The sequence below is a fragment of the Oncorhynchus tshawytscha genome, linkage group LG10 (genome assembly GCF_018296145.1).
Source record: "Oncorhynchus tshawytscha isolate Ot180627B linkage group LG10, Otsh_v2.0, whole genome shotgun sequence".
Classification (NCBI taxonomy): domain Eukaryota; kingdom Metazoa; phylum Chordata; class Actinopteri; order Salmoniformes; family Salmonidae; genus Oncorhynchus; species Oncorhynchus tshawytscha.
In genome coordinates, this window is record NC_056438.1 from 29750146 (window position 1) to 29774715 (window position 24570).

At 43.3% G+C, this 24570-nt stretch overlaps 1 protein-coding gene across 7 annotated transcripts in view; it reads left to right on the top strand.

Annotated features, from left to right (window-relative positions):
• The first annotated feature begins 1842 nt into the window (after positions 1–1842).
• ank2b (ankyrin 2b, neuronal) overlaps positions 1843–24570 on the top strand; it is a 250751-nt gene continuing 228023 nt past the window's right edge. For 3 of the 7 annotated variants that reach the window (XM_042328476.1, XM_042328479.1, XM_042328477.1), the window contains exon 1: positions 1843–2319. In XM_042328476.1, coding sequence (XP_042184410.1) covers positions 2224–2319 — 96 coding nt within the window. In that variant the 5' untranslated portion in view covers positions 1843–2223. The remainder of the gene's footprint in view (positions 2320–24570) is intronic. The other 4 variants (XM_042328480.1, XM_042328481.1, XM_042328482.1 and 1 more) reach the window with 2 other exon arrangements.

Genomic DNA, 24570 nt, shown 5'->3' on the forward strand with positions numbered 1-24570 from the left:
CAAGCAAAACATTTTTGGACTATAGCCCTATTCGGAAGGGATTCGTTTTACTGGGGGTGGTGGGTTAATGTAATTATGTGCGCGCGCACAAAACACCACATCTGTAATTTTAGTCCCATTCGAATCTGCCATGGCAGTAATTTTTACATGGTAGGACAGTAACAATTCCAGACAAAACTACCTACTGTTTTTTTTGTTGTCGAACTCCAAGGTCCTCTGATAATAATAATCCTGTGAAAATCGACATCCCTGTGTTTTGAGAGAAATGTCTGAGTTTGACAGGAAAACAATAACTGATTTGATAAATTGCTCTGCATAGCCTATATGAAGGGTCTACATGTATCACCTTTCACAGTTAATGATTTCATTTATATGTTTTGGGCATATTAATTCAATATTGCCAAATGCACCAGTAAAACATATTTTGACTATTTAGTGTAACCCTTGCTGTTAATAGATGGCAAAGCAGCATACAGCATACAGCTGACCTAAGACGTTTGGTAATGATGAATTTATGGTTTAGAAACTTGGGGACCAAGCTCCAAGCTTATCGGTGTAGCCCTGTTATCGCCTCGATTTATTCAAATATCTTCACTCCTAGAAAAAAAAAACTCCAGGCTTCCGGCATAACTGTCAATTTATCGAGAAACAAATAAATAATTACAGAGGGCAGTTTGGATAAACTAATCCCGTCCGAATCGTCCTCTGGAATAACGGACATTCTGTGGTAATAATTACATAATTAACTGTCTCTAATACTACTCGTCCCGTGCGAATAGGGTTTATTCCAACAATGGATTAATGAAAGAAATACCAAAACATCGTTTTGGGGTGGCGTTTTCCTTTGAATTCGGGTAACACTTTGACCAAAAGTTGAGTAAACCAAAAAACAAAAAGGCTGTGGAACCAGTTACTTAATAATATTTAGTTTTACCGTGTAATCTATTGCCCTCAGCTCGTGTTCAACACACACATACATAACGTAACCTACATGTCCATCTGTCTCCGTTACTGGTGATAGGGGCGGGATCATCTCTCATCTTCCTCTATGTACACTATAGCGTTAGGGTACTGCACATCCCCCTGCCTCTGACACTTTCACATTGGCGAAGGGAGAGAGAGGCCTGTCAATGTAACTACCCCTTGCTAGGTCCCTGACCAAAAAAACCGGTCACCAGCTGGGACACCAGCCCCCCACCCATTCAGTGTCCCCAGTGACAAATTGGGGGTTGAGAGGCTGAGGTTGACCTTCTTGAGTTACCCAACCCCCATGTCCCTTATAGGACCAGTCATAAAATACATGCTTCAGTAATAGAATAGTGCATGCAGGTATATGGGGTGTTTTTGTCTTGCATTCCAGCTCTTTCTTAGAGACTCTGCAGTAGACCAATACTGCTGATGTAAGTCTCACTGCCAAGTGCCACACAAATTATTGACCCAGCTGATGTTCAGCCAAAATGAAGTCAACTCTCTCCTTGAATTTATTCATTTGGATAAAAGGCTTCAGCGCAAGTGAATACAAAATGTTTGTCACATTGACTGTGCAGTCAGCTATGTGCGCATAGTTTGACATTGACGGAAAGGGCATAACACGTTTGTTTTGTTTGTTTGCGCATCAAAAATTATGCAGCTGCATGAATTTATGTTAGGATTGATTGGTGTATTCCCTCGCCATACAGAGCGAGCTGAATACGATGTTGAAATATGTCACAGGCACAGCTTGCTATTAAACTATTCTAACTCACTCCCAGCTGTGATCAGATTCTCTGTGATCAGTTTTGCGCGCGCGAGCGTTGTAGTCTCTTCTCCAGTCACAGCAGAGCAGCGTTGACAGAACGAGAAGTGGAGAGGGAGAAGGGGTGAGTGGCAGAAACAAGAAACAGACCATCTCTGACAAAATAGCGGCAGTGGCTGGCGAGGGAGAGCTTGTGCTGCTGCATCGCGCGCCCAGAAGTACACACGCACACACACACACACACACACACACACACACTTCGGAAAACGTCATTTCAATAGACTCGACTGGGCACCGACTCTACTTCACGCTGCAATCGAGCAACCGCACAGGACGTATGGGAGACAGCACCTAGATTGTAAGGCCGGACAGATACTCAAGGTTTCGGCCTGGGACGTTGACAGTGCAGCCACGGCTGCACCAGGACTGAATGGTAAAGAGACCCGAGAAACGTGACAGCAAGAACGGCTTGTGAATGAGACTGGAACATGGCTTCTTCTCCTGACCCAGTCACTCCAGCATCGATTGAAGGAGCGACACCGTCGCCCACTGCGAATGAAGAACCCACCACCAACACCCGTCAGGTGGGTTGTATACGCGGATTTAGCCCTAAGTTGTTGCAAGAAACAATGTTATTGAAATGTATCCTCGTGGTTGATGTGGAATAGCTCGCGTGAGGATGGTAGGGTGAAGGCGTTCCCCTGGTTACCAAATCCTCAAGGTGCTCGGCTCGAGCGCAGTCGAAAACAAAGTTGTCTTACAGTTTATTTGTTGCAATATTAGTGTTTAGTGTCAGTGGTTGTTAGCAGTGGCGGTTCTAGACCATTTCAACTGGGGGTGGCCAAGCTGGGGCAAGTTGTACTGTTAGAGGGGCCAGTTACATTAGACGTTAATGTTGTCACTATGTCTTCACTGCATTGCAGGCATCAGCAGGTAAAATACCATGTTCATAATCATTCAATAATTTATTTGCATTTTCTGTCTAATAACTGATGTAAAAAAAAGATAGCAAAAATTAGTTATGTAAAAATTATTTCATACTCCACATTTGGGGGCCACAAGGGGGTCCAAAATTGCTGGCACAGGAGCACTGCCCCCCCTCCAGAACCCCTAATGGCTGTTAGGTGCTACACTGTACAATGTACTCCCTCCTCGACTAAGGAATGTGTTAATTGTGATTTGTAGGATTCTGCACGTTGCAAGTAGGCTAGCCTATGCCTTTCGTTGGAGATTCATCACATCCAAAACAGACAGCCAAACTATCCAAAATGCACGGTTTCCATGGACAGTGTGTATGGTTGTTTACAGGTGACATTTGGATAGTGGATTTGTTTAGGCTTAGGTTTAGAGTCTGCTAAACAGGTCTATCATGGTATCAATGTCACTGGTTCTAAAAAGGGTTTGCTGGCAATTTGCCCGTGACGTCGTGTAGCCCGTTATTTTGCCGAGTGACAGACGCAAGAATGTCAAGCCTATAGCCCAGGGACCATCAACAAGATTCAGTCGGCAAGCCGCTGAATCGAGTGACCATCTTAAGCGGATGGTCAGGGGCCCGGAACATATTTACAAATGATTTATAAACAGCAAATTGACCGCAGGAAGCCCCGACACAATGTAATATTTGACTAAAACATTTTCATTTCAAACCTTCCTTACATAGGCTATAGATCACATAGGCCTATATCTTTCTATTATGTGTGGGGATACTTTGGAACAGATTTCCTACAATGAAATAGACTTTGAGCTGATTTGCACCACAGGCTATACCTATATCATGCAAATCAAATCAGTATTTACTCTCATTTGCTTCGGCTCTTTAGGCGTAGCCTACAAATGACAATTTTTTTTAAATTTTTTATTTTTATTTATTTATTTATTTTTTTACATTGTGGTCACCTGATTTGCATCTAGGTAGGCCGACACATTGTAGGGCTGAAAAAGGCTGCCCTGCAGCCCTACACTCTGACCACAGACTGCCTTTGAACTTATCACAAATAGCTCACACCAAAGTGTCAGTAATTGCCACAAGCAGTTATGGCATGAAACATTGATGTCATGTGTCCTGGGAGCCAGAGTTTTGTGCTGAGGGCTGAGACCGAGGGCTTTGCGGAAGTGCATCTGGTTTTAGTTGCCTTTCGACATTGTCTGTTATTTGGAACAACCTTTTAAAAGTACAGTATAGTGAAATGACATGCAATGACAACAATGCGAACAAGAAGCGTGGCTATTTATTGACATTACTATTATGTCACATGCTCAGTTCAGTGGGCCTGAACTAGGCCTTCTGTGTTAATTGCTGCCTATGGGAGTGTGGTTGTCAAAGATAGTTTGACAATGGGATTTTGTGTACAAACATGACACAAAATCACTGAGCCTGTAAATATGACAGATAATGGAATATTAATCGTCTCTCTGTTCTATCATTAGGTGAGGCTGCCTGCTGTATAGTACAGTGTGATGCTGGTGGAGAGAGAGAGAGAGAGAGAGAGAGAGAGAGAGAGAGAGAGAGAGAGAGAGGCACAGTGTCACCCAGGGGCAGGCACAGTGGCACAGTCACAGGGGCACCAGTGGTCAGCACCATGGCAGCAGATTGTTTGGCAGAGCAGTCTGTCGAGAATATGGCAGTGGGATTACGCACTAGCACACACACATGCACGTACTGGTGCATGCATGCACACGCACTCACACCCTCAGACACACACATTTAGAAATACTATAAGACTGTTCTTATTCATTTATTGTAATGGGTGTACCTATACCCAGGGCCCTATGGTAGGTCGTTTAACACCATGAGTAGGATTGTCTGACAGGGGATGGGATGGGCGGAAGAGGGAGGTAAAAAGACGTTTGTCACCAGATCTGTTCATGTGGAGGACATCTGCCACTCTTTCCGGCTCGGTTAAGGCCAGATTGTGACAAAATCCGGACATGGCCTCAGTGACATGTGTGATGTGTGTGAGTGTGCTTGTGTGTGCATGCACATGTGTGCGACGTATGTGTGTGTGTGTGTGTGTGTGTGTGGGGGGGGTTAGAGAGAAAGAGCCAGAAAGATAAAACAAGGGGACAGAGAGGAGGCAAGGGCAAGGGGGCGACAGCGTGATAGATATCTTATGATGAGTGTGGTAATATCATTGTGTTGGTGATGCTGGATCAATTATTTTTCGAAAAGAAGGCGGTTGTTTTGCAGTGGTCTCCATAGCAGCCAATCTGATTCCATTTCCTCAGTGGCTAATTGATGAGGAGAATGGGAAGGAGCTAGAGAAAGGCATACATGATTGATAAGGAGGGATGTTGAGAAATGAGAAAGGGAATGGAAGGGGGGAGAAGTGATGGATGAGAATGGATAGGGGGAGGGAGAGGGAAAGAGAGAGAGAGAGCGAGGTTAAGGGTACAGCCTTGTCTGTATCTCACCTCAAGACGACTTTTGAAACGATGTCATTGAAATCTCAGAGTCGATTCATGCTTTTAGCGGAACGCAGATCCCCCCCACCAGTCACCACCCCACACAGCCACCAGGGACACAAGAGAACAGTCACAGCATGGTCTCTATGTCCCTTCTCACCCAGCCACAGTCTTTAAACATGACCGCTACATAGACTGCCATGTGGAATAAATATATACTACTTCAGATTATATTTCTTCCCATGCATTATTTAACATAATAAATACATAACAGGTTGACGATCAGTTATGGAACATCAGCTGTATTTGCAATATCTCCAGTTGGAGTCAGGTGCAGGAGAGCAGAGATGAGAGAACAGGCACACTTTAATTGGCAGAAGCAAATCAGTCGGACAAACAGCGTCTCAACACTCCAGCCGAAGGCAAAAGCAAATAGCGCACTGGTCACACAAAATGATGTACAACAATACAATACCACGGTTCAAAACAATACCCGGAAAATAACAGCACAATAAACGTAACAAACAATTACACACACAGACATGGGGTGGAACAGAAGATAATATACACGCAGAGTGATGAGGCGATGTAAACCAGGTGTGCGGGAAAACAAGACCAAACAAATGGAAAATGAAAGGTGGAGCGGCGATGGCTAGAAGGCCGGTGACGTCGACCGCCGAGCACTGCCCGAACAAGGAGAGGATGGAGTCGTGACAACATGGAATAGCATTGGTGTATGCTATAACGTAATAGTCATTAAGATCAAAGACATGTTTTTTCGATCAGAGTTAGGGTCGATTCCATTTCAATTCCTGTCAGTCTAATTGGACAAGGTCTTTTCATAATGCAAATAGAAACCGACCCTTTTCCAGATGGAGTTGAGCCCAATAATGATCGGAATAACTATTTTGTCAGAGAGTTTTTGAGTCCAGACAGACAGGTGTGCTATAGACAGAACAGTGCTGCTGTGTGTCAGGTTAAATTAGTGAATACACTCTCTGTCTTCCACTCTGTCTCTCTCTCTCTCTCTCTCTCTGTATCTCTCTCTCTCTCTCTCTCTCTCTCTCTCTTTCTCCCTGTCTCTCTTCTTCTCTCTCTCTCTGTCTCTCTCTCTCTCGCTCTCTCTCTCTGTCGCTGTTTTGCCCTGTAGATGTTTTGCAAAGTCATGCTTCCCTCTGCAGTTGCCACTATGTGTACACATGTGTGTGTTTGTGTGGGTGTGTGTGCTCAGTGGACTCCACATATGCGTGCACAGTGGACCCCATACCCATGCTACGAGTGTGGGTGTCACACCCTGACCATAGTTTGCTTTGTATGTTTCTATGTTTTGGTTGGTCAGGGTGTGATCTGAGTGGGCATTCTATGTTGGATGTCTTGTTTGTCTATTTCTATGTCTGGCCTGATATGGTTCTCAATCAGAGGCAGGTGTTAGTCATTGTCTCTGATTGGGAACCATATTTAGGTAGCCTGGGTTTCACTGTGTGTTTGTGGGTGATTGTTCCGGTCTCTGTGTTTTGCACCAGATAGGGCTGTTTTTGGGTTTCCACGGTTATTGTTTTTGTTTGTTTATTCATGTCTCGTGTCTTAATTAAAAAACATGAATAACCACCACGCTGCGTTTTGGTCCACCTCTCCTTCACCTAAGGAAAACCATTACAGTGGGTTTATGTGTCAATGTTTGTGTGTATATTTTATCAGTGTGTGAGGCCATACTTTCTGACTGGGCCATTTTTCAGTCACGTCATTATCTGTGTTTTTGGTCTCCAGCTCGCCTAATGCAGCGTATCCAAGGAGACGTGAGGGAGAGTGCGTCGTATGCTACGGTTGCGTGTTTGGACCATATTTCGGGAGCTTTAGTGAGTTCAGACTCGGGTTAAAGTGCTTTGCTCAAGGGTTCATTCTCTCTACTGCGGCCGGAGCCCTGTGTGCTCCCTCCTATGTCTCTCCAATCTGTGGATATGACAAAGCATTTCATTCTGAGTTTAGCAGTTGCCAAGACGATGTACGGTGCACGGCACGGTAATAAGGTGCAAATTACAATGTGCATGCATTTTTTTCCTTTGGTCTTCCTTATTTTTACTGTTTCATCCTCATCAGAATCCTGGCTATATATCACCAGATGTGCAGCAAAAATGCTTTGATTGTCCCTTGTCCTATGACATTATGTTAATGCGCCTCGACTAGCCTGAAAGTTACTAAAAATGGTGCAGACTTTAGCATAGGGTGTGACAGGTTTGTTGAAGATGACACATACTCACTCGACATATCATGTGTGGTATATACCACTGCTGAGTGTTAAGAGTACCCAGCTTTACTCTTGTCTCATGGGGCAGTCTCTATGGGTGTGCCACAGGGTTCAATCCTCGGGCCGACTCTTTTCTCTATATACATCAGTGATGTCACTCTTGCTGCTGGTGATTCTCTGATCCACCTCTACCTAGATGACACCATTCTGTATACTTCTGGTCCTTCTTTAGACACTGTGTTAACTAACCTCCAGACGAGTTTCAATGCCATACAACTCTCCTTCCGTGGCCTCCAACTGCTCTTAACTGCAAGCAAAACTAAATGCATGCTCTTCAACCGATCGCTGCCCACACCTACCCACCGATCCAGCATCACTACTCTGGACGGTTCTGACTTAGAATATGTGGACAACTACAAATACCTAGGTGTCTGGTTAGACTGTAAACTCTCCTTCCAGACTCACATCAAACATCTCCAATCCAAAGTTAAATCTAGAATTGGCTTCCCATTTCGCAGCAAAGCGTCCTTCACTCATGCTGCCAAACATACCCTCGTGAAACTGACTATACTACCGATCCTTGACTTCGGCGATGTCATTTAGAAAATAGCCTCCAACACTCTACTCAGCAAATTCGATGCAGTCTATCACAGTGCCATCCGTTTTGTCACCAAAGCCCCATATACTATCCACCACTGCGACCTGTATGCTCTCGTTGGCTGACCCTCGCTTTATATCCGTCGCCAAACCCACTGGCTCCAGGTCATCTATAAGTTGTTGCTAGGTAAAGCCCCGCTTTATCTCAGCTCACTGGTCACCATAGCAGCACCCACCCATAGCAGCACTCGCTCCAGCAGGTATATTTCACTGGTCACCCCCAAAACCAATTCCTCCTTCGGCCGCCTTTCCTTCCAGTTCTCTGCTTCCAATGACTGGAATGAACTGCAAAAATCACTGAAGCTGGAGACTCATATCTCACTCACTAGCTTTAAGCACCAGCTGTCAGAGCAGCTCACAGATCACTGCACCTGTACATAGCCAATCTGTAAATATCCCATCCAACTACCTCCTCAACATATTATTCATTTGATTTATTTTTCTCCTTTGCACCCCAGTACCGATACTTGCACACTCATCTTCTGCACATCTATCACCCCAGTGTTTAATTTGCCATACTGTAATAATTTTGCCACTATGGCCTATTTATAGCCTCACCCCCCTTATCCTAACTCATTTGCACACACTGTATATAGACTTTCTTTTTTATATTGTATTATTGATTGTACGTTTGTTTATTCCCATGTGTAACTCTGTGTTGTTGTTTGTGTCGCACTGCTTTTCTTTATCTTGGCCAGGTCACAGTTGTAAATGAGTTCTTGTTCTCAACTAGCCTACCTGGTTAAATAAAGGTGAATAAAAAATTAAAAAATGTTTAAAGTGGTGGTGCTGTTACTCCTCAAGGCTTGGTTATGAACACACAGTGAGAGCTGCCCGTTCATATAGTATTAGGGAGCACGCACTCTATTTTCAATACCACTTAGTATGCCACTGATGGCAAAGAGCTGGTAGGTGGGTATCGGTTTCATTCATTCATTGGTTCATTCATCCGTCCCTCCATTCATTCCTCTATTTCTCTCCCTCTCTCGCTCCCTCCTTATTAAATAAAGGTTCAATAAAAATAGAAAAATACCTCCTATTCTAGGAGATGACCAGTTGTCTGTGAGCTGTGAAATAGGCATGATGACTCTGAAACTGACCTGATGGAAAGATCAAAGAGTGAGCGGGAGAGAGACCGCAACAGAGGGTCAGTTAGGACAACGTCAGAAACCAATTGAAGCCTAAATCATTTAGGTAGGAGAAACACTGGACCAAAGTAAAACATCTGAGCAATGAATGAAAATAATCAAATAATATTGTCCTATAAAACAGTATTCTGGGGTAAACCCCAGGTTAGACAACGGGATGAAGGGATGTGAGATGAAGAGGATGACGATGATTATGTTGAATACCGTTATGGGTGAAGGTGAGGTCTAAAGTGGGCTTCCTCTATGAGGCACATTCACTTCACATTCACTTCCATTCACTTCACATTCACTTCACATTCACTATATTACTGTCTGCTGCTTGCTCCTACCCTGTTCTCCCACTCATGTATTCACTCAGAGACCTGTGGGTTACCACTAATAGCATATTTGTGTTGGTGTGTGTGATCAAAGTGGCTATTTAACCCACCCCCCAAGGCACAATGTTCCGAACATCTCTCACATTCGTAGAATGCCTTTGCTCTGCCCCCTCTTGAGAGCTGACGGCTGTAGTGTGTGTGTGTGCGTGCGTGTGGGTACGTGGAGAACGGTGCGGTATGTTAAGGGGAGTTCAATGTTACGGAATGCACTAACAACGATCAATAGCATCGTGTGGGAACCGGAGGCCCTTGTTGCTATGTGTGTTCGTGTCTGCCTGTGTGTGTCTTTGTGGATCGGTGCCTGAATGGCTGCCTGTGTGCATGTGGCCCCTGTGAAGCCCCCTATGGGACAAAGACAGTGCTTGTGTTTATGGCTGAGAGGCGTGCCCCCCAGGGGTTTGTCTCTTTCCCAATAAAATACAGTCAGGCATTTGATCGGACAGCTCTTTTTTTCTTAAGTCTCTCCAGGTTTTTTTGTCTGACCTCGAAAACATTCTTCTGGGGCTTTCTGGACGTCTGACAGCTTGGGTTTAACCACCAGTGACTGGCGTTTCTAGACTCATGGAGAGGAAAAGGCTGGTGTGGAGAAAGAGGGCTTTTACCATCCAGCTCGGTCTCTCTGGTCAGCCAGTCTCTTAGTCCCTCTTACCCTCCTCAAAGGTCTAACCTCAGACTCTTACGTACTTCAAATGTAATTTAAAAAAGTGTAAGTTGTGGAGTTAATTATTTTCTGGTGATTTAGTTGGATTTAGCTTAGAAGAACAGGCATCAAGTGCTCTTTGCGTTGACTATCTACATGAATGGAATCCAAGCAGTTTTCATCGAAAGTCATATGCGTAAAGTGTGTGTGGCTTAGCACCAGCAGAGGCTTCCAAGGAGTTTTGAAAAGTAGAGCCCAACATTCCACATTAAGCCTTCAAGTCTGTAAGTTAAATAAGTAAATCTTAGCGATTATTGCCTCTAACACTATAATAAGTATTACAGTAAAGTAGCTCAAAGGCTGCCTGCTCTGCTTTGGTTACCCTGAACAACAAGGTGCTAAAAACAGCCCCAGGTCAGTGCAGCAGATAAATTAGTCCTCAAATGCCACGTGCTGGAAGATCTTGCTAACAGGTCCAGGACGATACCAGTATCGCAATATTTTTTTCCATAGCAAAAATAACTTAAACACCTGCTGTTTGTAAAATATTGTGTGCTGTAGGTTGGAAAATAAATAAATGTGACTCTGGATGACAACATAATAGTGTTCATTTCCAACATTAAGGCTGTCAAACCCTCTTCGTGTTTTGTTGCCTTGCCACGATACTAACGAGTATCGCAATACTGGTATCGTCCCAGCCCCACTTGCTAGGGTCCTTGTCATTACAATATAATAAGTGGGCTGGAGTGACTTTGTGAGGTGTGTGTGTGGGGAAACAGAAGTGCGCGTGTTTACCGTGTCAGTGCTAAGACTCCCTTGGCGTCACTCAAAGGTCACACTATCTCACACTGGTAGCTCTGCCAGTCCTGGCAGACCTTGATAACCCATACCAGACATCAGAGGAATTTGGCTGCTTTTAAACATATTTTCAACACCTACTGTAAATTAGGCCTCTGTTATCAAGTGGACTGCAGGAATCTGGGCCATCAGTGGGAAGTGGTCACCCATCCCTATTTCCTATTCCATGCCCTTTAGGAGGCCTGGGGTGAACAGACAGCAGACAGTCAAGGTTTAAGGTCTTGGGTACTGTAGACTTCTGGTAATGTATCAGGTAGGGTGTGTCCTCCTAGCAAAACTGTCAGTTCCATGTTCACTGATATGCTGTACTGTTTTTTTGGATCTACGGCAGCACTTTTAACTACATAGGGCAATTCTTAGAGAAAATGAGTCGAAATATGTGTTGGTCTAGCTTCCAATGCTAATGAGCTAGTAGGAACCCATTGACAGCAACATGGTGTCTTTCAGAGGTTTTTGCAAGTGAGGAAAGCAACTTCAAAACCATCCTGCAGTGCCCTACAGAAATAGTTGATTGATCGCCTGGAAATTCCACATGCTGTAAGAGCTGGCAAAGGTCCTTATCATAACAGACTCCAGCAAGTGGACGTGATTATGACTTTGTGAAGTGTGTGTGGGAAACAGAAGGGCACTGTGTGTGTGTTTGTGTGTGTGCCTGTGTGCCTGTGTATCGGTATGCCTGTGTGTGTGTGTTTCCTGTATCAGTGCTAAGACTACATTGGCATCACTCAAAAGTCACACACACACACTCTCTCATGCTCTTAGCTCTGCCAGTCCAGGCGCTGGCAGTCCTTGATTGAACTGTTTTGTTGCCCCTGTTGGTGACAAGGTTCTTTCAGAAATGCTATCTTTTTTCGCTTTGCAGAAAGCCTTTGTTGAATTGAAAGTGGTACTTAATGCAGGTAAAAACTAAGTATATGTTACTTGTGGAATGATCACCAGAATTCTCTTAAAGTTGGATGGTGCCGTTACGGCAGTTCAGACAGCTGGTTGATTACCTTTTTCCTGTGGAATGTGTTGGTTTTTCAGGATATTGTTTCGTAAGTTACTTTTCTGAAATTGCATGTGTTTTTACTGCCTTGAAAACGGTACATATTGTGAATTTGTATGATTGTGGGAAGGCTCCCTTGTAAAAGAGGCCTGTGTCTCAATGGAATTTCCCTCTTTATATCACGTTTTTTTTTTTTTTTTACTATTAAAACACATACAGTACAGACAGACACCAGAAGAATTTGGCTGCTTTTAAACCTATTCACTTTTCTTTGGACTGGCCAATAAACCATACAACTAGATTTCAGTGAACAGTTTTTGGAATGTCATCAACAGTTTATTTCCTTTTTATCGCAAAGCTCAAGTACAGGCTGTGCTTTTCCATTGCATCATTATCCATTATCTCCTGCTGCAGTACAGCTAATCTGTCCGAACCTATTCTGCTGACCGTCCCAATCACAGGAGCAGGTGCACAGCATGCCTTTTTGCCTTTGAATAGCAACAAGGCCACACACACACACGCACGCACACACACACACACACCCCTCCCTGTATTAAGGCATTATTTTACGACCCTCCTGGATATCAGCGAGTGGTAATGGACGTGTGGCGGACCTTGAAGGGAAGGTTATGGGCCTTGAAGTGAAGGTTGTGAGTGGGAACGACCAATGTGTTTGAGCATCTATTATAAGAGGTTCTCTGTCTGCTCTCTGGAGCGTCACGGGGTCCAGGGATCGATGCACACCTGATGAGATGCGTGTACTATCTCAGCTGAGTAACCACTACGCAGTGCACACCTCTGACAAAACACTCCCATTCCGTTACTTCTTTGATGAAGTGGTAGTAGGATCCCATACCTGGAGCTTGGCCAAGGCGACTGGGAGTTCTTCCATTGCTCTGTCGTTCGATACATACTTTAGTCTCAGACTGCCATCATTGAAGTCGTTTGTGGGGACGAGGGGCACGAGGAGCGTGGTATAAAACAAAGTCATCAGCTATTGGATTGTTTCTAACCAATCAGAGTATCAAAGCCAATGAATTTTCAAACCGCCGCTTTACCCACGTGTGTTCTGGCTCTGGCCCAACTCGAGTTGGGCGGTATCCAGATTTTCATACCGTCATACCGTTTTTGTACCATCCTGGGGAATACGGTATTACCGAATATATATTGCACACAAGGGGCACAATATAGAAATATTTTTTATGCACAAAACAATTTTGCCAACAGGAGGGGATTGACTGTTTCTGCTGCAACCAAGAAGCTTGATCTTGAAATCTAGCCACCTGTAACGGTTTTCATGTGGTGAAGGAGAGTCGGACCAAAATGCAGCGTGTAGATTGCGATCCATGTTATTTTAATAAAGGAAAGACTATACATGAATAAACTACCGAAAATGTGAAAACCGAACCAGTCCTATCTGGTGCAAACACAGAGACAGGAACAAGGACACTAAGGACAATCACCCACGAAAAACTCAAAGAATATGGCTGCCTAAATATGGTTCCCAATCAGAGACAACGATAAACACCTGCCTCTGATTGAGAACCACTTCAGACAGCCATAGACTTAACTAGAACACCCCACTAGCTACAATCCCAATACATACACACCACATACAAAAACCCATGCCACACCCTGCCCTGACCAAATACATGAAGATAAACACAAAATACTTCGACCAGGGCGTGACACCACCCAGCTTGCAAGTTAGCAAACCAAATGCATAGCTGGAGCCCCGAGCTGGATATCATGTATCATGTTAGATTTCTTATACTGTAGTTATACTTAAAGATGCACTGTGCAGAAATCGCTCCGCCATTTCCTAGTTGCGAAAACTATAATAGTTTGCTTCATTTCAGTTTGTGACAAAACAAGCATGTATAGTGTAGAGAATAATTGTACCATCTAAACCACTGTGACATATCTTTTCAATAACCAAAAATATTGTATTTTCAGCTGTTTGAAGCTCGTGTACAAAATCGAAAGTAAAAGATGCAAAAACTAAACTTAAGACCAGGAAGCATAGAAATAGTGCACATAGAACAGTTCTACAGCTTCTTATACTTGCTTTCAATGAGAGTGACAGATCTATAACTTACATTTCCATGTGAATTTGGTCAGGCCGCACAAAAAGTGACATATTGCAGCTTTAATTTATAGTAGCATGCATGCATCGCGTGGCGGGGTGCCCCCAATACCGTCGGTATTTCGAAATACCCCGGTATATGGTGTAAACCACGAAGGGCCGAGTGTCCGCGGGTTTTCGTTCCACTCTTGTACTTGATTGATGAATTAAGGTCACTAATTAGTAAGGAACTCTCCTCACCTGGTTGTCTAGGTCTTAATTTAATTGAAAAACCAATAACCATCAGACACTTGGCCCTCCATGGAGTAAGTTTGACACCCCTGGTATAAATGGTATATCGCCCAAACCTAGCCCCAACCCAATTGTTTCTGGGCCAATCAGACGGCCCCGAATGTCTTTGCATCGGGGAGGTACTCAGATCCAGACTCACTGCGGAGAAGAAACTAACATCCGTGGGTGTGGCGTAGCGTTTTGCTGGAGCAAGGAGTCTGGGTAGCCAGGCAAACTGGGAGTATGTTCTGGGATGTGTGTGCAGTAAAGGATTACTTGGCAGAAAACTTGGACATTTCTGTGCACTGAATGCATAAAATGACCACTCTGAGGATTTGAAAGTGATTTTTTTTCTCTCCTCCATTGTATCAGTTTAAGTGGAATGGATGGAATGCAATGATTAATGCCCAGTTGCTCCAAAGTTAAAAACAAATTATTTCAGTACTTGGTGGATATATTGTGTGTGTGTGTGTGTGTGTGTGTGTGTGTGTGTGTGTGTGTGTGTGTGTGTGTGTGTGTGTGTGTGTGTGTGTGTGTGCTCAAAGCGTCCATGCGTGTACGAGCATGCATGTGTGTAGAGTTGTGGACTAAAACTCAAGTCCACTGTTTCCCAATGCTGGCACAGGACACTGTCTTTTGTGTGTGCTACTTCATTAATCTGTTTTAGTGTGGTCTGTGTGACGCACAACACTGTTTTACATCTCAATAGCTGCTTTGCAGCCTTTGGTATCTGAATCTAAAGTCCTTTGAGGGAAACAGGTTTTGAGGCTTTTCAGATGAAAGTTAGTGCCGTTTCCTTGCCTACTTACAATAAGTAGGCCTGCATGTCAGCATGCTGTTGTCTTAGTGGAAATTCGATGCCAAGGGCTGTAGTAGTGTACCCAGCAAACTGGGAACATTCCCAGGGCATTAGCTAGCGTTGATGACCATCGTTATGCTTGGAGGAAAAAGTGGGATGCTTGCAAGCCGAAGAACACCATCCCAACTGTGAAGCACGGGGGTGGCAGCATCATGTTGTGGGGGTGCTGTGGGTTTATTGAAGCAACATCTCAAGACATCAGTCAGAAAGTTAAAGCTTGGACACAAATGGGTCTTCCAAATGGACAATGACCCCAAGCATACTTCCAAAGTTGTGGCAAAATGGCTTAAGGACAACAAAGTCAAGGTATTGGAGTGGCCATCACAAGGCCCTGACCTCAATCCCATAGAAAATGTGTGGGCAGATCTGAAAAAGTGTGTGTGAGCAAGGAGGCCTACAAACCTGACTCAGTTGCACCTGCTCTGTCAGATGGAATGGGCCAAAATTCACCCAACTTATTGTGGGAAGCTTGTGGAAGGCTCCCCGAAACGTTTGACCCAAGTTAAACAATGGAAAGGCAATGCTACCAAATACTAATTGAGTGTATGTAAACTTCTGACCCACTGGGAATGTGATGAAAGAAATAAAAGCTGTAATAAATTATTCTCTCTACTATTATTCTGACATTTGACATTCTTAAAATAAAGTGATGATCCTAACTGACCTAAGACAGGGACTTTTTACTAAGATTAAAGATGTATGTAACCTTCCGACTTCAACTGTAGCTACGTAGTTTATATATCAACAGTACTGCTACTGCAGCATAATGTGTGATTAACACTTGATAACACTTGATTTAGCCTACTTCATCATCAATATTCAGTCTGAATGGCTGATACCGCAGCAGAGAGAGGCAGAAAGACATAGAGAGGTACATCACAATTAGTAAAAGAAATCGAGTGCATTGCCATGCCTAGTACTCATGTTGCTCTTACGGTTGGTTATATATGCTTTTGTAATGATGTGCACAAAATACTCTGTAATGTCAAAGTGGAATTTTTTAAATAAAATGTGTAAAAAGAGAAAAAAAAGAGAGACAACTTATCTTGATTATTCAACCCATGTTAGTCAATATATGTTAGAATCACCCTAGGCAGCGACTACAGCTGTGAATCTTTATGGGTAAGTCTCTAAGGGCTTTGAACCTCTGGATTGTACATTATTTGCACATTATTATTAAAAAAATAATTCAAGCTCTGTCAAGTTGGTTGTTGATCATTGCTAGACAGCCATTTTCAAGTCTTAATGTAGATTTTCAAGCCAATTTATGTCAAATCTGTAACTAGGCCACTCAGGAACATTCAATGTTGTCTTGGTAAGTAACTCCAGTGTATATTTGTCCTTGGGGTTCATGTTATTGTCCTGCTGGAAGGTGAATTTGTCTCCCAGTGTCCGTTAGAAAGCAGACTGAACCAGTTTTTCCTCTATGATTTTGCCTGTGCTTAGCTCTATTTGATTTATTTTTATCATAAAAAACTCCCTAGTCCTTGTTAATGACAAGCATACCCATAACACATAAATAACACTTTGTATTCAGGACCTAAAATTAATTTCTATGCCTTATTTTTCTTCTTCTCAGTTTTACTTTAGTGCCTTATTTCAAACAAGATGCGTGTTTTGGAATATTCTTATTCTGTACAGACTTCCTTCTTTTCACTCTGTCAATTGGGATAGTATTGTGGAGTAACTTCAATGTTGTTGATCCATCCTCAGTTTTCTCCTATCACAGCCATTCAAAACTGTAGCTGTTTTAACAGGTCACCTTCTTCGTGAGGCATTGAAAAACCTCCCTGGTCTTTGTGGTTGAACCTGTGTTTGAAATTCACTGCTCGACCGAGGGACCTTACAATTATCTGTATGTTAAACACCATTATCGCACGCAGAGTGAGTCCATGCAACTTATTATGCGACTTGAATGGAAGCACATTTCTACTCCTGAACTTATTTAAGCTTGCCATAACAAAGGGGTTGAATACTTATTCACTAAAGACATTTCAGCTCTTCATTATTAATTAATTTGTAAAAAGATTGAAATTATGAGGTATATACAGTGCCTTGCGAAAGTATTCGGCCCCCTTGAACTTTGCGACCTTTTGCCACATTTCAGGCTTCAAACATAAAGATATAAAACTGTATTTTTTTGTGAAGAATCAACAACAAGTGGGACACACTCATGAAGTGGAACGACATTTATTGGATATTTCAAACTTTTTTAACAAATCAAAAACTGAAAAATTGGGCGTGCAAAATTATTCAGCCCCTTTACTTTCAGTGCAGCAAACTCTCTCCAGAAGTTCAGTGAGGATCTCTGAATGATCCAATGTTGACCTAAATGACTAATGATGATAAATACAATCCACCTGTGTGTAATCAAGTCTCCGTATAAAAAGGTCGCAAAGTTCAAGGGGGCCGAATACTTTCGCAAGGCACTGTATATATATATGTTTTTAATCCATTTGAAATTCAGGCTGTAACACAACAAAATGTGGGAAAAATCAAGGGGTGTAAATACACTATAAATAGAAAGGTATGTGGACACCCCTTCAAATTAGTGGATTCGGCTATTCCAGCCACATCTGTTGCTGACCAGTATAAAATTGAGCACACAGCCATGCAATCTCCGTTGACAAACATTGTCAGTAGAATGGCCTCACTGAAGAGCTCGGTGACTTTCAACGTGGCAATTAATCTTGGTTTGGCGGATGCCAGGAGAACGCTACCTGATCCAATGCATAGTGCCAACTGTACAGTTTGGTGGAAGAGGAATAATGGTCTGGGGCTGTTTTTCATGGTTCGGGCTAAACCCCTTAGTTCCATTGAAGGGAAATCTTAACACTACAGCATACAATAACATTCTAGACGATTCTGTGCTTCCAACTTTGTGGCAACAGTTTGGGGATTGCCCTTTCCTGTTTCAGCATGACAATACCCCTGTGCACAAAGCGAGGTCCATACAGAAATGATTTGTAGAGATCGGTGTGGTAGAACTTAACTGGACTGCAGAGAGCCCTGAACTTAACCCCATCTAACACCTTTGGGATGAATTGGAACGCCGACTGCGAGCCAGTCCTAATCGCCCAACATCAGTGCCCAACCTCACTAATGCGCTTGTGGCTGAATGGAAGCAAGTCCCCCGCAGCAATGTTCCAACATCTAGTGGAAAGCCTTCCAAGAAGAGTGGAGGCTGTTAATAGAAGCAAAGGGGGGACCAACTCCAGATTAATGCCCATGATTTTGGAATGAGATGTTCGACTATTAGATGTCCACATTGTTTTGGTCATGTGGTGTACTTTCTGAAGTGCTGAACCAGGTAGTGCTGAACCCCAAGGAAGAACCTCTGTTTCTGGGTAAGACCCAGCGAATCTACCCCTGGTGAATAGTAACTGACTGGATGAACTGAGTTGTATTCACTCTGGTCCTAACCTCAGCATACTGCCTCCCATAATCCTGTCTATATCTATGAAACATTTAGCAGAATATTTGAGTTAATGCTCCATCAAATCGCTCGGCACTCAAATCAAGTAATCCTCACTCCCACTACCCTCGCTCATCAATTTTACTAGGCCTTTCTATGAAAGGAAGATGTGGTTTTCCACGTGAGCTCACATTTACCCTAATTCGATTCCATTAAAACGTCCTCTCAATATGTCTTCGAGGGTAGAGGAGTCTGGAGATGGTACTTCTTTCCCCCTCTGCAATCTGGAGTGACTCGGTCTGTGAGGGGGACTGCCTGATTAGAAATTAGGTTAGCGTTTTGGAGGGTTAAGCAATGCTGTATTGGTATTAGCCGACTGTTTTTTTTTCTGAGCGCAGTGCTGGGTTTGTGAGAGTGGGGTATTGGGGTACAGATGCTGAGTGGGTATTCTGTCCTGCCTGGTTAATGGATTTATAGGAAATGCCATTGGTGTGCCTCCTGCCGATGCTGCTCTGCTACATACTTGTTATGAACCCGTTGGTAAGGTATCATTGGTTGAGTGAGTGTGTGTGTTTGTGTTTATAGGGGTTTCTGCGTGCCCATTTACTGCAGCCAGTCCGAGCATCTGCTTGCGTCTCTTTCACTCGGATTCTCTCCCCTCATCACTCCCTCCTTTCCTCTCTCTCGCTTCCTCAATCCCTGAAGTCTCAGCTTTCAGATCTGCTGCCAGTCAATACCACAACAGGGATACACATATCGGGATAGATACTGTAGCTCCAACACTTCCTCTGAGTCCAATCTTAACTAGCTTTTATGCAAATAGATTGCAGTACAACACGGTACAGGTTAAAGACTAGTTCTTCCGCGAAACGTCCGGTCCTGAATAATTCGTTTGAGCGATTTACGACGACAGTTAAGTGTGTTTTTGGGTATTTCATGGCTGTTGGGTGTGCCCATACACTCATATTACAGCCGTTGTTTTAATCACATCCTCATGTATTGAATTGACGTGATATGACAGGTCACATGAGAACAGCAGAGAGGTGAACCATAGCACGAGTCAACATCAGGCATGGCTAGTAGTACACTGTAAATTGTAAATGCTTTACAGCTCATTAAATGTGTTTGCGTGGCGAAATGAGCAGGAATTGCCTAACGAACGCGGAACTATAAATAAATAAACTATCATCTCTCTCTCTCCCTCTCTCTGTCTTTTTCTTTCTCTTTTCTGAAATCCCTCCTTCTGAGATGAAGCTGTTGACGTTCCCCAGTGGGGTGTGTGTATCCACGTCTCCACGTGTGTTGACGGAACACCGTCTTCCTCATGTGTTTTACTGCTCTGGCTTTCAGTGTTCTGGAAGAGGATGCGAGGACGCTGCGTGGTTGCAGCTGTTTTAGTTGCTGGTCATCTGTCCTAATTGTAATGCGCTCAGATTCAGATGCACTTAACCACAGGGGTTTGGTGTGTCTGAGGTTTGCCATGATGCCAGAATCCTTCACCACCATACTGTTCTGGAGTGTTCTTTCTTACTCAAATTAGCCAGTGTGTGGTAAAATCCTATAAGGAGGCTTTAAGTCATCCTGTGGTGTAATTGCTCCTGCAGTAGTATTTATTTAACCTTTATTTAACTAGGCAAGTCAGTTAAAAACAAATTCTTATTTACAATGACAGGCTAGGAACAGTGGGTTAACTGCCTTGTTCAGGGGCAGAATGACTGATTTTTACCTTGTCAGCCTGGGGATTTGATCCACCAACCTTTCGGTTATTGGCCCAACACTCTAACCACTAGGCTACCTGCCACTCCAAGTAGCATGGGCAGGGTGTGTGTTCTCTGTCTGGTCCAGGGATATTTACGTGGTGTACAGATTGTGTCTCTGGTCCGGCTGTGGTATGGAATTTGTGTGTGCTTGTTTGGTATGTGTCCTCATTTTGTGCCTTGTTTGGTAATATGCCTAATGTGTGTGTGTGTGTGTGTGTGTGTGTGTGTGTGTGTGTGTGGGCTCAGTGTCTCTGTCCGTGCTGGCTAACTCAGCGGTATTACAGTAGTTGGCCCTGATCCCCTCATCTCCCTCACTGAGCACAGAGGGGTGTGTTTGTGTACCTCATTGTCTCTGGTCTCTCTGTTGCTATTGACAGGATTGTTGTGTCCACACACACACACACAAACACACACTAGCTGGGCACAGGTGTTTTTGTGAGAAAGCCAACTCTCCCGGTTTGAAATACAAGAGCTCTTTGTAGTTTGGTTTGTTTCGACCTTGACCTCTGGGCCCAGATTAACAAAACCTTCTTAAGAAGAAATGTCTTCTTCATTGCCATGTTTTCCTTAACTATAGATCTTTTCTTAAGAAGCTTCTTAAGTTTTTGCTTAAGAAGTGTTTTGTGAATTTGGGGCCTGGTCTGGAGAAGTCATCATGCAGTGATTGCAGTCGTCCTACTCTGACTGAGAGTGACCGATGTCCTATCATTTCTAATATGGATTCTTGCCCAGGTGGCCAGGTTCTTTGAAGAAATGACACATCTCTTGCTCTCTCTTTTTCTTCAGAGTGTTGTCTCAATTTGTCTCAATTTGTTTGAACACGATGACATCTGAGTGAAACTCATTTTTGAGAAAAGCTATTTCGTATCGTGGTCTTTGCTTCTCAGAAATTCAGAAATGAGATCCATGTGTCTATCGCTTTGTCCTGACTCTTTGTTATCACTGTCAAGTGAAGTTGTTTGGGTGGGCAGCTCAGGCAGCTCAGGCAGCTCAGCACTGATTGTAGAAATATGAAGAAGAAAACATTTTCACTGTATTAAAAATATGCAGCCTGTTCAAACTGGATTGGCATCTCACAGACCCAAGACAACAACGAATGTTATGGGTCACAGACACAGAGACAGATCTCTTCGTTTCTTTTTCTATATTTGTTTGCATCATTGTGACCAAAATGTTACGCAGCCTTTGTATATCCAGTATATACTGTGTATTTGCTAGATTTGTGTTGTTGTTGTACTCATTGTAATGCAAAGGCAATGAAAGCGTTGATATAGCAGATAGTGTGTTAACATTGATGTGCAAGTCTGAGCTGAGCCAGGATTTAAGGATACAGCCACTTCTGGAGCTGGTATCCGACTTGAGGTTTTTACCTCCTTAGCATGACATAACAGATCTTAGATGGATGTAATTTGATCAGTAGAGGTCCAGTTGCCTGTTTGGAAGACGTACATTAACCTAGTAGGCTAGAAAGGGGGAGAGGAGGCTTAGGCCTCTCGCATTAAATCAGATGCAGGGCTGAACCTGATTTAGAGGATCACTGAATTGAATCTTTCCAAACGAAAAAGGGCTGAAATTAGCCCAACTGCTAACTGCTGACGTTTACATCCAGGGTGCCCTCTGAGCCATGGATGCAAGGCCATGCACGGACGGATGGACGCAAGCCCGCACGCACGCACACACACACACACAGACACATGGGGTTATGTCACTAAAAGACAGGCTCTGTGAATTGCACCCATTTTCTCCCAACTGTATATAACTACAGTACTCCTCTCTTATCAATAAATGACTATGTGCCTCTTTTTAGAGGGAAAAGAGAGTATAGTCATCACAAAATATCTTTCTGGTTGTGTAATACATTGTTACGAAAGCAAGCATGATGAGGTGCCAACTACCTCCGAGAAGTGATAAGCGTGCCATTCTTTATGCAATTTATGTTATTTTTTTATTTCACCCAATATATTAACAACTAATATAATGTTTCTTATAATCCATAGAAGACAGAAACCATTACACACAGACCCACTTAGCACATATACAGTATACAGTATACACTACCGTTCACTACTGACTCCGGGATGCTGGCCTTCTAGGCAGAGTTCTCTGTCCAGTGTCTTTGTTCTTTTGCCCATCTTAATATTTTTCTTTGTATTGGCCAGTCTGAGAAATGGCCAATAGAGTCGCCTCTTCACTGTTGACGTTGAGACTGGTATTTTGCAGGTACTATTTAGTGTAGCTGCCAGTTGAGGACTTCTGAGGCATCTGTTTCTCAAACTAGACACTCTAATGTACTTGTCCTCTTGCTTAGTTGTGCACCGGGGCCTCCCACTCCTCTTTCTATTCTGGTTAGGGCCAGTTCGCGCTGTACTGTGAAGGGAGTATTACACAGCGTTGTACCAGATCTTCAGTTTCTTGGCAATTTCTCGCATGGAATAGCCTTAATTTCTCCGAACAAGAATCGACTGACGAGTTTCAGAAGAAAGGACTTTGTTTCTGGCCATTTGGCGCCTGTAATCGAACCCAAAAATGCTGATGCTCCAGATGCTCAACTAGTCTAAAGAATGCCAGTTTTATTGCTTCTTTAATCAGACCAATAGTTTTCAGCTGTGCTAACATAATTGCAAAAGGGTTTTCTAATGATCAATTAGCCTTTTTAAAATTATAAACTTGGATTAGCTGACACAACGTGCCATTGGAACACAGCAGTGATGGTTGCTGATAATGGGCCTCTGAACGCCTATGTAGATATTCCATTAAAAATCTGCCGTTTCCAGCTACAATAGTAATTTACAACATTAACAATGTCCACACTGTATTTCTGATCAATTTGATGTTATTTTAATGGACCAAAAAAAATGCTTTTCTTTCAAAAACAAGGACACTTCTAAGTGACCCCAAACTTTTGAACGGTGGTGTATATTTTTTTAATCAAGACCGTTTTTGAATTGACAGTAATCATTTTCTCATTTGGGATGAAATACATTTACAGATGAATGCTGTGGGATGCTGTTAAGGTTCCAAAGCTATCTCTGATTATGTAGCACGCTAATATCTACCACACTTCCTCTGCTCCACAGGAGGAAGTTTAGGTTGTTCAATTAAATTCATGAATAACAACACAGCTTTCCTTTTATGATAACAAGTACTCAAGTGTGGAACCACTTAGTTTCAGAAGTCTATCAAATCGGTTTGGTTCTTGCGGTTGGATAAATGATGAATTGAAAATGTAAATACATTGTGTTTTTATTGTTCTGTCTGTGATGAGGCCCCGTGTGTGTGTGTGTGTGTGTGTATGTGTGTGTGTGTGCGCCCACTCACGTGCTTCCTCATCAGTAGTTTGACCTTGACTATGTTATGTAACAGTACTGTATAGAACAGGAGCAGACACAATGCAGAATGGAAGGAGGAGGAGAGGAAGCCCTCATTTTAATTGCAGATTTGTGAGAGCTGTGCCTGGTAGGAGTCTGTGTCTATGTCCGTGTCTGTGTCGGCTCATCTCTGAGTGGGACCATCCCTGAGAAAGAGGGAGGGAGAGAAGGATGGATAGATAGAGGGAAGGAGGGATGGGGGGAGAGGGAGCAATGTAGGGAGGGAGGGAGGAAGAGAAAGCTTCATCATTTCATTGTCATATCCTTGATGTTGGGCCAGACGGAGGCTGAAATGCATTGTCATCCTGTTCTTCTATGGAACACTGAACACAGTTTGAGCTGTATGTTTGAACCTTTGACAGGTGGCTGATACCTTGTGGGACTTCTGCGGTAAATGAGCTCAAGCTCATATGGTGTGGTGCAGTGCATGACAGATGATGATTCAATGCATGAATGAATGAGTGAATGAATGAATACATTCATGATAGGCCAACTGAGGTTTGTGGGACTCTGTGTCTCAAGTTGTTAGCCAGGTGGTTTATACTCTCTAGGGAGGACTCAAACATGATCTGCTGTCCGGCAAGGTGGGCTTGCAGCAGTTCTGGTTAAAGTGTGTCAGCTGAGTTTAGCCCAGATACTTACAGACCTGGAGCTGTAGGGTGCGTGGGGAGCCTTCAGCCCTGGATATCAAACACTATTTGCTCCGTGATCTATTTAACACTAAAAAGTGTTCACCAGCACTGAAAAATCCCTTTGCGTCTC